At 40.7% G+C, this 14,628-nt stretch overlaps 1 protein-coding gene across 8 annotated transcripts in view; it reads left to right on the forward strand.

Annotated features, from left to right (window-relative positions):
- Positions 1-14,628, forward strand: part of FRY (FRY microtubule binding protein) — a 430,430-nt gene that overhangs the window by 217,980 nt on the left and 197,822 nt on the right. For all 8 annotated transcript variants that reach the window (XM_033103879.1, XM_033103871.1, XM_033103873.1 and 5 more), the window contains one exon: positions 3,652-3,851. In XM_033103879.1, the coding sequence (XP_032959770.1) occupies positions 3,732-3,851 (120 nt within the window). In that variant the 5' untranslated portion in view covers positions 3,652-3,731. The remainder of the gene's footprint in view (positions 1-3,651; positions 3,852-14,628) is intronic.

Genomic DNA, 14,628 nt, shown 5'->3' on the forward strand with positions numbered 1-14,628 from the left:
GTGGCTTGATTGTCTGTTTCATTTAAAAATAAGTTTCAGTTAAAAACCAGATCTATACACAAAGAGATTTAATTCTTGAGAGGTAAATTCTTAGGGATTTCCCCCCTTCCTTTGTACCCCAAAGCCGTTTTTAGTTTTATCCTTTTGAAAGAGGAAATTTCTATCGTTCTTTCCTCCACCTTCTCAAATACAGCATTATATATCAGACTCACTTTAACGTTTCCATGGGACTCAGGGTCATCTCACGAATGTGAATTGTGACCCATGCTGGATAGAGTCGGGATGCCCCCAAGCCTGTGAGAATGTCACATTTTGTGGCCCTGTATTAAATGGCTTTAGGCAACTGCGTTTTTTAGTTCCAGTGACTTTTTAGAGTTATGCCATGTTAGTGTTTCTACCCAGAGATGTTGCACCTTCCTTCCCCTTGTAATTTTCTGCTTGCAGACTATTGTGATCTTAGAAACTAGACAATTGATCTTAATTATGAGGAGAGTAAGAGCAAGGAAGTGCTGGGGGCGGCGGGGGAGGGGGAGAGGGGGTCTAATAGTTTTTCCCAATGGCAATATTCTAATGTCTAGACTCGTATGGACTGTGTGATTCAGTGTTGATTACCAGGGATCACGTGTGTCTTGGTTCTTAACTATATTGTCACCAAATAACTGAATTACTGAAAGGTGCCATGTCATATGTTTATTTTGAAAACTCCCCGGACAAAAGGCTAGGATCTGTTATGAACTAATTATGGTAGAATGAAGAGGGGTTACTAAAACTTGGGAATGGATCTTGTTCAAGGATGCTTAGCCCATCTGCCCAGTTGATCTGTTTGAAAGCAGTGATGGGCGGCGCCTTCCCCTTGGATCACTTTCAGTCTGGCACAGGGCCCGCTCAGCTCGGGCAGTTCCAGCTCACGGAAGCTAGCCATACAGACTTCTGTACTCACAAGATGTCTGGCTTTGAAGTACAGGTGGATAACGTTTTTTACAACTGCAGTGAATTAGCACTTTGGCCTTTTAAATGGAAGATTTGTCTGAGACATTCTGGTCTCTGGATGTCGTCTACCTGCCTCGAAATGCAGCTCTGCAAGAGGCCTGCCAGAGGTCGCTCTTACGGACATTCTCTGAGTAGGTTATAACCTTCAGGCCCTGAGTCTTACAGTTACGGATCTCGTCTTGCAGTGACATGTTACATCCACCTGATTATCGTCATTTTCTAGAAACGGGGTAAATCCCCTGGAAAACAAAAAATAATAAAAAGTCATCCTCCACTTAGACTTTCTTGGTTTATTATATTCCAGTCCCCAGTCCTGGGGCACAATGTCTTTGGTACATTAGGAAGACATCTCATGGAGGTCGTGTGTCCCTCTGTTAGTGCTAGCTGGATGGGAGGCATCCCACTTCCAAGGGGTGCCCGCACTCAGAACAGGAGGTAACGCAGAGGGGTGTGGCCAGGACCCCATCTGCGTCACCTGGACATGCCCCTTAGAATAAGTAGGACCCTTTAGGACGCTGATGGGTGCACCATTGAGCTAATGACTTCATTGCAAATCATGTCCCTTTAGAGACTCTACTACGGCGTCTTCTCATAGAGCTCCCTCCTTATGAAGCACTTGAAGACGTACAGGAATCACGTATAGAAGATATCGTTTTAGTGAAGGAGATTTATTGGGAATTATTGGTGTGAAGAACTCTGTATCCGATCTGGGAGACTACAGTCTTGTTGGGAAACTTAGGGGATGCATTTAGAAGAATATATGTGTGGTTTAGTTACAGGGCCGACCCTAGGCAAACCTGCATTACCAGTGGGTATTTTACTTGTCAACTGTCTATTGCGTCTTCCTTAGGTAGTCTAGGATGTACAGCACCAACAAATGTGAGTTAAATGTTTAAATCTGGTAATACAAACTTTCCAGTGAGAGCCAGCCTGGTGGAAATGTGACTAGAAGTAGTTCTCAAAAGACAGGAGGCTGAGATGAGCAGAGGAGATGGAACGGAGAAGCGGAGAGGGAGGAGGGGGCCCAGGTGACAGCAGGTGCTCCCATGCCAGCCAGTGCATCAGCACCACGGGGGCGCGGGTAGAGGCCATGCGTTTGAGGCTTGATGATGATAACTGAGAGCCACTGAAAACGCTGAGCAGCAAAGTGATCTGATTAAAGCCATGCTGAAGAAAGATGAGTTTGGGATGTAAACTGAGTGAGACAAAGGCAGCAAAGGGCTGCTCTAGTAACCTGGCTAGAGGGTTCCCAGGGCCTGGACTAGGATGGACCTAAGGAGAATGGAGAGGAGGTGAAATCATGTACAACGTATTTTATTCTTATAACTGAAGAGGCCACATTCTTAAAGTTTTGTGGTAGTTGAGATATGGGAAGACTCTCCAGATGTAATGGACCCCTTGACTGTATGGCAGGGTTGTGACCTAGAGAGAAGGGGCATTAGGAAAAAGTAGGAAAGATGAGGGAGAAGCTACAACATACTGTGAGGATATTTTTGTAATCCATGAAATAAATACAATTTTTGCATATCTTCCTCAGAATTTGGCTTGGGATAGAAAGAAGGTAAGAGAAGCCTTGAATTTACCTTAGTTTTGAGAACAACATTCAGCTTTCAAGGAGAACTTTTTTCCTCCTTTGTTATCAATGGCATACCACCATCCTCTCGACATCCAAACCAGTATCCAAACTGGAAATCTACTTTTTTCTTTACTCTCTTCCTCAATCTCTGTATCTAGTCACCCAAAATGATATATAGTCTTCCTTTTAAATGTCTACTTTATCATTATCCTGTCCCCAGACATATTCTTACATTCCCTTCATTCGATAATGATAACTGACCATCTTACAAGCACTTAGGTGAAAGGGGAAGTGTATGTTAGAATTTAACATGTCAAAGTATAGTAAAAAGTAGAGACACACGAAACTTTTATTTATGAATAAAAAACGTATTTTCTGTAACTATCAAAATAGTTGTCTGTTACATTCTGAAAGGAGGCCACTCAGTGGACCTGTTCACGCTCTGATCCAAGGAGGGCATCCCAGCTGGCACCAAAGGTGGCAGGGTCACCACCAAAGGGTGGTGAGAGGGAAAAGTTAAACCCACACGTTGGATGGCATTGACGGGGCCCTGCCTGAGCCTTTTATCTTTCAACAGGGGCATCCCTTTCAGACCGAGAGCCAGCCGGGCTTCTGAAAATTGGTTCTTGGAAACTTCTGGAGTTTTTTTCCATTATTTATTCCATTTTCCATTATTAAAATGAAGCACAGGAGACAGCTCCTGGCCATTAGGAAAACCAGGACAAGAAATCACTTTTTTTCCCACATACATTTTCTTAGTGTATTTCCCTAGAAAATAAAAAAGAAGCCAAACCTTCTTAAATGTTGTAGGATTTATCAGCTGTATTATATACGTACTTGCAACATAATTTACCTAAAGCAATGTGGTAATAAGAAGTATTTTGAGATCATCAAATATGACATAACAAAATTAATGTAATCAACATAATTAAATTCTGGCAACTCTCCTAAAGAATAAGGTTATGGTACTAAGTGTGGCATATTCTGGAGATGATTCATATCCTTGTATTTATGGTTTCACACAGACATTCTGAATATTAATGATGTGCTTTTCAGCCAGTAAGAATATCCATTTTGTTTTTCAGCTTCTCCAGTTGGCAACGGTTATATCAAGCCTCCAGTTCCACCTGCGTCAGGCACACAAAGGGAGAAGGGGCCGCCAACCATGTTACCCATCAATGTGGACCCAGACAGCAAACCAGGAGAGTATGTCCTCAAGAGCCTTTTTGTCAACTTCACCACCCAGGCCGAGCGCAAGATTCGCATCATTATGGCAGAACCCCTGGTGAGTGTGCGCCCTGATGCCCGTGGCTTCTGTGGGTCTTTACACGGAGCAGAGGAGATTTACAGCTCTAAGAAAGGAGGCACTGCTTTTCCCTGAATTCCCAGAATTCCCTGAATCATACCATAAGTAATTTGTTAAAGATTATAGTTCCATGATGTAAGGAAAAAAATGTAGGACTTTAAAGCAATCCTCAGCAAATACATTTCAGTAGCACATTTTACTACTACGTTCAGGACTAATAGGCTAATTGAACAATAAGAAGTATTAATCATAGAAAAGTTGTGTTCTGTCTCTGTTCTGTTATATATACTTTAATCAAAGTCTTTTGTCCTGTTTTTAAAGTAAATGAGAAAAAAATATATAGCATTCTTTAAGTGGCTTCCCGGACTGAGAACATATGGTCTCAGTGATACGTTGTCCGAGCATGGTTGTGGTGAGTCGTTCTGAAACACCACTGTGTGTTCTGAAAATTGGAAGACAAGAATACTGACTCATCTACCTTTAGATCCCTTGGACGTCAGTATCTTTCTTTGCAGATGATTCTGCTACAAAATTAGGCATGTGTTTCGGCCATATGTTAATTGTTCCAACCAGTGCTGGCTCTCAGAAAGACAGTCAGGAAGTCAGTCTGTAGGTTCATGTGACTTGTTTTCTGACCTTGGCCACACACAATAAGAAAAAAGGAAAGGAATTCAGAGTGATGCAACTCTTTCTGGGAAGCTGGGCTTTGTACCTGTGGTGGGGATACTAGGGCATGCAAAGACAGTCTGAGGTTTGCTTCACGGCAGAGCTTAAAATAATTAAATGTAATATTGGTGAGCCCAGACACAGTCTCTAAAAATATGTAATGGATGATGCTTTATAAGAATCATAACTTAAGGTTTGGGAACACAATTCAAAACTATTTGTTAAGTGTGTGGTTACCTGAAATTTACCTACTTTGCATTATCAAGATTTTATTAGATTGATGGAGGTTATCATTATGAATTCTGACATCTTATGGAAAATGGTTCTTGGTCTTGCTGTTTAAATCATTTAAATTAAACCTTAGTACAGTACCTTTTCCCCATTCTTTCATTTTTTAATGTTTCTACCACTCTTACAATTAACAGTAATAGCTACCATGTTTCCCCGAAAATAAGCCCCAATTAAGATCTCAGCCAGACAGACACATTCAGTAGGTTATGGCAATGTTCCTGAAGAAGATATGACTATAAGTGAATAAATGTAGATTGTTGTATATGAAAAAATGAGACATCCCCTGAAAATAAGCCTTAATGGAGCAAAACTTAATATAAGACCCGGTCTTATTTTCGGGGAAACACGGTAATATTTCCAGAGTACTTACTATGGGCCAGGCTGAACGTACTAGTTCTTTCCGTTCTCACTGTGCTTTTAGTTAGCTGGCATTTACCCTGTTTACAGCTGGGGAAAGTTGGCACAGAGAGGGTAAAGTCACGGCCCAAGGGCTCACCGTTTTGATTTGAATTCAAGCTGGGAGACTTCAGAGCCCACCTCTGAACCACTCCACACTCTATTGCCAGTCTCCATGGTCTTCATGTAAGGACACCTTCAACTTATTAAAACAAACCAACACAGGCTGTCCTCTACCAAGTCAGCCAAAATTCACGAACCCAAATCCCCATCGCCCACAGCAGTGCTATTTTTGGAAACCTCCGAACTCCTTGACGGAGGCCAAGGCAGCCCAGACGCCCACCCATGGGGTGGGTAGGAGCCTACTGGGCTCCAGAGGTCATGGGGCAGTTTAAGGAGGAGAGAGTGGTAAGGCACAGGGAGACTCACTGCAGTAGGAATCGCCAAGTGCCAGAACATTGTGTATCATGGGGAAATGATGATACACTGAGGAGCCAGGAAGTTGTACAAAAGTTAAAAGAGGTACTTAGAAGGCCAGGTCCTGATACCTTTTGAGCCAAACCTATTTCCAGAATAATAGCTTAAATACTGTTAAGAATTTATGAAGTAAAATAATTTGGGTTTAACGTTTTCATCTTTACTCAGATTGGAATTTGTTTGCATGGCATTTTTCTTGGAATAAGTATTATGTCTGAAAAACATGTGCCACAGTATTCTTTTAATTAGAGGTCGATGTTTTTCTTCCTTTCTGTGAGCCAAATGTCCCCAAACAAGAAAAATGGAAAAGAAAAAGTGTGCATCCTCTTTATCAGTCAGTCATCACCGTGGGCCTCGGATGAGTCTGCTAGATGCTGATGGCTAGGTAGAAGGACTTTATGTTTTTAGCTGAAGAAATGTATTCAATCCATTTTTAGTATCATTGCTTTTTATAAAAAGACTATTTGTTCCCCTTGTGTTTCTGGCAGAGATGTAAGCTTCCACGCCACATCCATTTCTTGTCTGCTGAAAAATGCTTAGTAATTTTTGCACTTATATTTACTTACTCAGGGGACAATAAATGTGAGTAGATTCTGGGGCTTGTCACCTGATTCTAAAAATGTAAACATGCATTTGATTTTGTTCTGTAGCCATAGCAAGAGGTATTATTTTTGATGTACGTATAGTATGTTCAAAGTGAATTTCGGTAAATGTCCCCTATTATTTCTTATGCTGAGTTAGCTTTATTTAGAAAGACATTGAATCCTTTAAAAGCCTGGTTTACATAGGCTTGTATCAAATCGCAAAATTGTATTTTATATCTTTAATATAATTGAAAGTTACATGGGAGTGGCAAGACTAATTTACAAAAAAGTAAAAGCATAGCTTTATTATTAATGGGGCTACTCAGGATCTTGTATTTTTCAGTTTTATTTTTTAAAAGACTGAATCCTTCAGAAGTCCATATGAATTAGACTATGTGGGATAAATTACACACAGTATTAAAGTTGTATTTATAAATATCCAGATAGCTAACTTTAGTGGAAAAAAATAAAAAGACAAAAATATGTTCTTCCAAAATCAAATTTTAGATTTTTTTTTTCTTTGTAAACATCCTTCCGTGTTTCAGCAGTATTGTTCTCAGTACCCAAAAGATGCTCAGGTCATATTCATTAATATTTATGGATAGTCAATAATTTTATTCTATTTTTGTTGTTTCATGTAGTCGTTTGATAGCATTTGCTCTTGTCCAATTTTACCATTATTTTACTTTTCCCAAGCAAAGTGTTTTAAACAAGCTAAAATGGCTCATCTTTGTCTTTTTCATATTCTTATTTTAAAACAGAAAAAGTATAGAAAATAGTATAATGAGTGCTTTTCTATCTTGCCTCATGCTGCTTCCCTTTGGTTTAAATTTTCTTCTTCCCAAAGTTTTTTGTTGTTCTTCTTCTTCTTTAAGAATCAGTGGATTGAATATCTATCAGTCTTGTTTATATAAGATGCTTTATTTCTCCTTTAGTGATAGTTCAGCTGGGAATAGAATTTTAGTTTGACGTTTATTCTCCCTGTAAACTTCTGACAATATATTTCTCTATGTTGCCTCTACTACTGCTGTTTAAAAATCTGTGGTTGATTAATTATTTGTGGATTATTTACTTTTTTCCCTGCTTGCTTTTATGGTTTTTTTCTTTGTCTATAGTGTTCTGAAGTTTCACTGTTCTGTGTTTGGATGTGGATTTATTTTTATTTTCTTGTTTGAGGTTCTCATACTTCTTGAATTGAAGAAGCTTTATATTCTTCATTAATTATGGGAAATTATTAGCCATTGAGTATTTGAATATTGTCATTCCCTCACTTTCCTACTTCTCTTTTTCTGGCACTCCTATTAGATGTGTATTGGACCCTCTCATCCTATATGGCATATCTTTTTATACTTCTTTTGTTATTTTTACCTCTTTGTCTCTCACTACTGAATTCTGAGTAATTTTCTCTGGTCTTTATTCAGTTCCTTAATACTCTCTTGAACTGTGTCTAATTGCTGTTTAACCTGCTCATTGAGAATTCTAATTTTGGTGACTATATTTTTCATTTCTAGAAGTGCTGTTTGGTTCTCTTTTAACATCTATTTAGGTGGTGGGTGGTTAGTTATATATTTTTCCTTTATTAAATTTACAATTTCTATTTTATGTCTTTGATCTCTTTTAGATTAACCTCAGAATTACTACTGTCTCGGGCTAAATATTATTAATTTCTCAGCTTGGGATTTCACCTAGAAGGTGATATAAACGTGAACTCCAGCTCAGCTCATGTAAGATTTGAGACTGGGTTTCAAATTCTCAGGGAGGATGTTGTTATTGTTGTAGTTTTTAACTAGAAACCAGGCAGGGAGCCCTGGAGTATCTTTTCATCTTCCTCTGCCAGTGGATAGATTTTTCCTGAGTCCAATGTCTTATTTCCAATGTCCCACTTCTCAAGGCCCACAACTTTGTTTCCTGTTCCCAAGTGGACAACAAAAAAAAAATCCAGGGTAATGAGACCAATAGTCTTCCCCCTATGCAGCCCTGTGTCACCTTATATCTTCCTGCTTTTCATTTCTCTCTTTATTGTGAACTCATTTCTGCATTTAAAATAAAAATCTTAATATTCCAGTTAACATTTCCAAGTGCTTATAGCATGTGAGATTTTGAGTTATCGTAGTCCATTGTCCTGCCAAAGTCCTCTGCGGAATTGTTGGTTTGCTTCTCATGCAGATAAGGCCAGATTGGGTCTTTGCACTGTGAGGCTTATGTGCAAGGTGGGGTGTTCCCAAAATAAAGAAAACAGTGAGAGGATTGTTACCCATTCTTCCTTTTCTGATTCTGTCTGATAAATCTTGCCTAAATACAACCCTGTCCCTTTCATTCTCTTGTTCAACACCTTGATTTCACACCCTTTCACCCCTTTATTTGCCTACAATCTATCCTCCTTCCTCCATGCATTTTTATGAACCCAGGTTTCAATTCTGTGCCCGTCTGCCATCCTGCACTTATGTACACTGCCGTCTCTTCCTGGACTGCCACTCATCTCTTTATCCTGCCCATCTCTCAAGTCCCAACTCAAATACCTCATCATCTGAAAAGGTTTACTTGATTCCTTCCCTCCTGAGTCCATGCAATTATGCAGCTGTGAATATATACATCTGTAAATCTCCACTTTACCTGAACCACCATTTCATTCTCTAAAGCAAACTATACTGCTTTCATTGAACTAGAGTATTAGAATAGAATAGAATAGAAAATATGAAGGTATGTTATAGGTTTTAAGGGTAAATGCTGTCTTATGAAATTTCTAGTTGTATGAATGTATATCAGACCATATTGTAAAATATTTATTTTTATGGTTGGTGGGGGTAAGGGCGTAGATTTTTTTTTTTTTAAGTTGAAGAAACACTATACAAGTTCCTTAGAGGCAATAACTGTGTCTGATTCATCTACATACACACACACACACACACACACACACACCATGTCCCCATGTCTAGGGCTCTATTTTATATATAGTAGACAGTAAATGTTTTTGAATGAATGAATGAGTATATGAATGAATGAATGGATGGGTGGGTAAATGGATGAAAAAATAGTAATATAGTAGCTTAAAAGGAATGTCTTTGTAAGGACCTGTGTGTTTCTGAAGGTCGTCTTGCCAACCTCCAAACTGCTAACGGATTTTGTTCTGTCCTTCGGATCCCTCTGCATATGAATGCCCTACAATCTGCTGAGTACAAGAAACATTGATTCCCAGCCTTCTGCCATGGGGCATCTAAGGATCCCTCATTATTCATTGATGTGGTCACCTGCTCTCCCCCTCACCCTACCAATACGTGAAGAGGAGAGCCAGGCTGATGCTGAGCAGTTGGCCACAGTCTCAGAATATACGCTGTCATTATCTATGAGTCTCTCTATTTGTACAGCATCTGTCACTGTCGTCACAGGCAATTACCTTTTCAATAAACGCTTTCAAAAACAAGACTCTTCAACTTTTAAAAATTCAGGAGCTCCCATAAGCTTGACTTTGTAAATTTAATGGACAAGAAGAGATAAAGCTAAAGACAGAACACCTTCTCCTTCAACCTGATCTGGATTTGATTCCCAAATCAACCTCTTCAGTGTCATGTGGCATTAGGCCAGCCAGTCAACCTCCCTTTTTGCTCATTTGCAAAATTGGTAACAGAACCAAGCTCACAGAGTGATTGAGAGGATGAGAGGTAATACACGAGCTCCTGATGTAATACTGAGCACCTACTAGGCACTCAGTCATCAGCGTGATCCCCCTCGTCACTGAAGAGCTGGTATCCACTGACCCAATCTTCCGGTTTATTTCTGGAGGTCAGCCGGGTACTTCCCAGATCAGCTAGGAGGCCAGTACCCAGAATGGGAAAGTCGGTGCTGTTCAGCTGAGTAAAGCAAGTTGCAGAACATTTCAAGAATTTTCTTTTCCCCATTCATATCTTTACATTTATTAAAAACCTCAGAGGGAGAAAAATCTAATTTTCTAAAATTGGTCATCAAACTAATACTTTTCTGTTTAATTGACATAACATTGTGTTAGTTTCAGGCATACAACATAACGACTTGAGGCGTGTACATGTTGTGAAATGATCACCACAATAAGTTTAGGACTGTCTATCACCTCACATGGTTACAATTTTTTTCTTGTGATGAGAACTTTTAAAATTTACTCTCTTAGCAACTTTCCACTATACAACATTGTTAACTATAGCCACCATGCTGTGCATTCCATTTCAGGATTTATTTATATTATGACTAGAAGTTTTACCTTCCAGAATTGTCAGCCCCACGTCTCAGGCTACCTCTTTTGTCTACCCGCCTTCCTACATTTTGCCCAATGTGCAAGAAACTTGGTTTTTCATCATGACCCTGCCACTAGCTTGTGCTTCTAACAAAGTCACTTAAATGTGGCCCATCATTGTTTTCTGTGAAATGTTAGCAGTCAGGCCCACTTTTTGCTCTAATGCATGTAGCAAATGAGATACACTGTCTGCAAGATGTGGTCCTGCCCACATTCCTGGTGAGCCTCCAGTGAGCACTTTGGTGGGTTTAGTGGGAGGGCTCCACCCTTTCCTGTCTTTTTCATCTCTTTTGGGTGGTTTGGGTTTGGAGTTGGAACACCACCTGTTGTCATGCCTGTGCTGAGAAGGACTCGGACCCACTACATAAGCTCCACCTATGGGAAATGGAAATGATTGGCATGCCTGTAGAAAGGATGCGCCCCTATTGATTTCAAGGCTGCGCACATGTGGAGTTTGATAATCCACATGAAGCTCAGAAGGCACTGAAGCACATGGGTGGTGGACAAACTCATGGCCAGGAAATCACTACCACCTCTGTGCCGGCCCCCTGGCCTAGGCTGTCCCCCAGGCCACTCAGGCCCCCAGGAGAATGCTGCCACTGCCTCCCATGTAGCGCTGGTCCCCCCAGATGAGAAGAAGGTCCCCTTGTGTGCCAGTGATCCTGCCCCCCGGCCACTGCCGCCACAGGGAAGCCCTAGCTCCAATTCCTCCCGATCAGCAAGCCACCGAAGCTCTGCCCCTGTACCTTAGCTCCCACCCTACTCAGTTCTGTCGTTTTTCTAGCCAAAGGAGGGCCAGTAGGAAAGAAATCCGCACTCGGGCAGATTTCAAAGGCAGCATTGAGACATTTCCTCTGAAGGCCATTTCGGCTGCAGAGGTGTTGTTGATTTGGGGTTGTGCCTATAGCGATGCCCTCCAGTAGTTTCCTGGCTAAAAAGCTGTGATGTTTCCAGTCCCTGAGAGAGTCAGTGCAGTGGTGACGCCAGCAGGGCGGTGGCCGTGCGGCCCCAGGCTGGGAGCAGATTCTTCCATTCCACAGATGACCTGGGGCCAGTCTGGTGGCCTGTGGGATCCTCCAGGAAAGGACATGCTTCCCATGCAGCTGCCATTCCTGCTAGCCTGGCCCTGCCCCCTGCTTGAGCCCTCTTGAGTCAAACACCCCATGTCGGTTGCCATACATGGTTCTGTTTTCACATGTACTTGGGCACCCCCACCCCACGTCTCCTTTCCTTCCCTGAAATTGGTGAGCCTGTGGAGAACCAGCTCTGCGGGTTGTCATGGACCCCACTCCCATGGCTATTATTCATGGTGGGCTTTCAGGTTACCTTGGCAATGTATACATTGCTTTTTTGACTTTTGCTGTACAGTCAGTACTATGAATTTTCTGTTTTCAGTTTTTTTGTACTTTGTAGCATTTTAGATAATGTGTACTGTGTTGTGTAGAGTGAAAAGATTGTGTTCAAGCAAATAAACCTAGGATTAGGTTTGTGTGTGTGTGTGTATATATATGTGTATATAGAGAGAGATGCAGATAATATATATACATAATATATATAATATATATTGTATATATACTATATATTTTACTGTAACAATATAGTATATTTTTTTATATATTACATATATACATATGTGTACATATATACATATATTTTTTATATATTACATATATACATATATGTGTGTATATATATATATATATACAATGTATATGCTGTGTGTATCTCTGGGCATGTAAGTCATGTCTCAGGGAATCCACTGTGGTTTAAGCATCCATTGTCCTTGCAAGGAGCTGCATAGGACGTTAAGTTGGGTATTGGGCCAGGAGTTTCGTTTGAATCTAGTCTATCAGCATAAAATGTCAACGGGAAGAAGAAGAAATTCTAACTCACCTGACTAAGACTTAGAAAGCAAGTAATTTATTCTCTACTTGGATTGAACCTGGAAAAAGGCAAATCTGTGTAACTTCAAAAGCAGAAAACACGCCTAACTTCCTTGTCGTTCAGCAGAGCCTGTGACTGAGCAAAAGAGCAGTGCTCGCTTTCCTCTGATGTTCTTGCTTTAAAAACACTTTTATGATGAAAGGCGACATGAAAATGGAAAGTTTTATTATTGGGGATGCTTGAGCCTTGAGAGCCCCTACTCACAAAACGGTTCATGACCACACACAGGCGGGGTCTCTCAGATGTTATCCCAGTGTTGAACTTGGAGTCCAGGTGTGGTGACAGATACGTGTCGCTAACCGTGTTATGCTGGAATGGAGGCGTAACAATAATATAACATGATCTAGCTGGTTTGCTAACATAAAAGAAACAATTAAGGGAATGTCTGTTCTAATATAAGACTGAAAGTAAACTAGAAGTAACACAAAATACTTTCTTGGTATGCAAGAAAATTCTTTAAAGAATCAAGGTTGCCAGTCCCTCGTGCACCACATGCCAGGAACCTGTAATGAGATACATCATGCCTGAAGACCAAGCCTGTGCAAACATCGGGCATAGCCAGCTGGCACGAACATCGAAAGGCTAAGCAATTAGCTAATGACTCCATTACTGCATGCTAATGTTCTAGGTTCAAGCAGTAACGTCTATTGACAAACCTTTACTCCTTGGCCCTGGATCTCAGGATTCCAGCTCCTCCTGGGTGCTGATGTCACAGGGCTGGCAGCAGGACAACTCTCGTTCACCCTGAAATTGAGCAGGGCACTGTGTTATAATAATGACACTGGTGGCCCACCACCAACAAACTATATATGATTAGTCGTTCCAGTCATTTAAATGAATTTAATTGTGGGTCTAAGTAAGAAAGGCCTTTGGCAAGTGACATACACTCAGCCCAGCTTCTACTTATGATTCTAAACCAAGTCTGATGAGAGGTAGCAGACTAAGGTTAGGATACAGTCTATTTGTAGTTATAAAAGAGCTTTGTTTTACACTGCTGGCCCATATAGAGATTGGACATTCAGCTATCATCTTATGTTTCACCTCTTCAGAGACCTGAGTTGTCTGAAGACTTCTAGGTATCAGAAAATATCAGCTCCTTTAATCAGGAAACTTCTTAATATTTAAGGAATTGGTGAATTGCAGAATTCTGCTGCAGTAATTAAACGACAGAATTACTGCCTCTAATTAAGTTTGGATCTTTCCATGGTGGGTCTTCATAAACCGATTATATTGGTCATGCTCCCAGGCTGATAGACACCCACTAACCTCAACCATGTGGCATTTCATGATAACATTCCACCGTGCCCAAATTTGCAAGTTGGTGGTTTTCCTGCGCTGTCGTATATGCCAGTCTTCCTATAGGAACCAAATGTTGTATGTCTATTGACTAAGGATGTGCAAATGGCAGAAACACCAGCTTATGGGCTCTCTGCACTGTGGATTCAACTGGGCTTCCAGAAGGACAACCAGCTCCTGTTTTTAGTCAGACTCCCCTTTAAACAGAGGCCCCTCTGGCTCCAACAAGCTCAGTAGAGGGAGCGTAAAGAGAATTTAGTTCCCTACTGAGTGTAGACATAGGACCAGAGTCAGGCTGTCCCGAAAGGAGACTGGGAAAAAGCTCCAGTCAGATAAGGAATATTTATATTACACTTGACAAAGTACTGGTATAGGCTCCAAATTATAAATAGATAAATAACTTTTGAAATAGCTATTTCTTAGCAAAGTAGCTCAGCCGGGCACCCTCTGCTTATTCTTGTAGACATTCACTAAAAATCTGAAAAATCACCCCATCCCAGAAACAAAATAGTAGTATCAGTAGCTAAAACCAGGTAATTGTCGAACAATGGTGTCATTTAGCTGCTGACTGAGGCAATCTTCCAGGTGATCACAAACTCACTTTTTTTCTGTGCACTGTTCGACTAGAGGTTCGATTTCCTTATTTTTGACTATTCCTGGAATCGTGTCGATGAAGAGCCTTTCTTTTGCAGCTGTTCAATGGGACTTTTTCAGCTGTGAAATGAAATGTAATGCACACGGATAGCAAAAGTTCGATTGAACCTTATAGCGAACAAGCCATGTGAAAAGGATCATGAAATAATTAAAAAAAAAGGACCAAAGGGCTTTCTGCTTCAAA

The sequence above is a fragment of the Rhinolophus ferrumequinum genome, chromosome 4 (genome assembly GCF_004115265.2).
Source record: "Rhinolophus ferrumequinum isolate MPI-CBG mRhiFer1 chromosome 4, mRhiFer1_v1.p, whole genome shotgun sequence".
NCBI lineage: Eukaryota > Metazoa > Chordata > Mammalia > Chiroptera > Rhinolophidae > Rhinolophus > Rhinolophus ferrumequinum.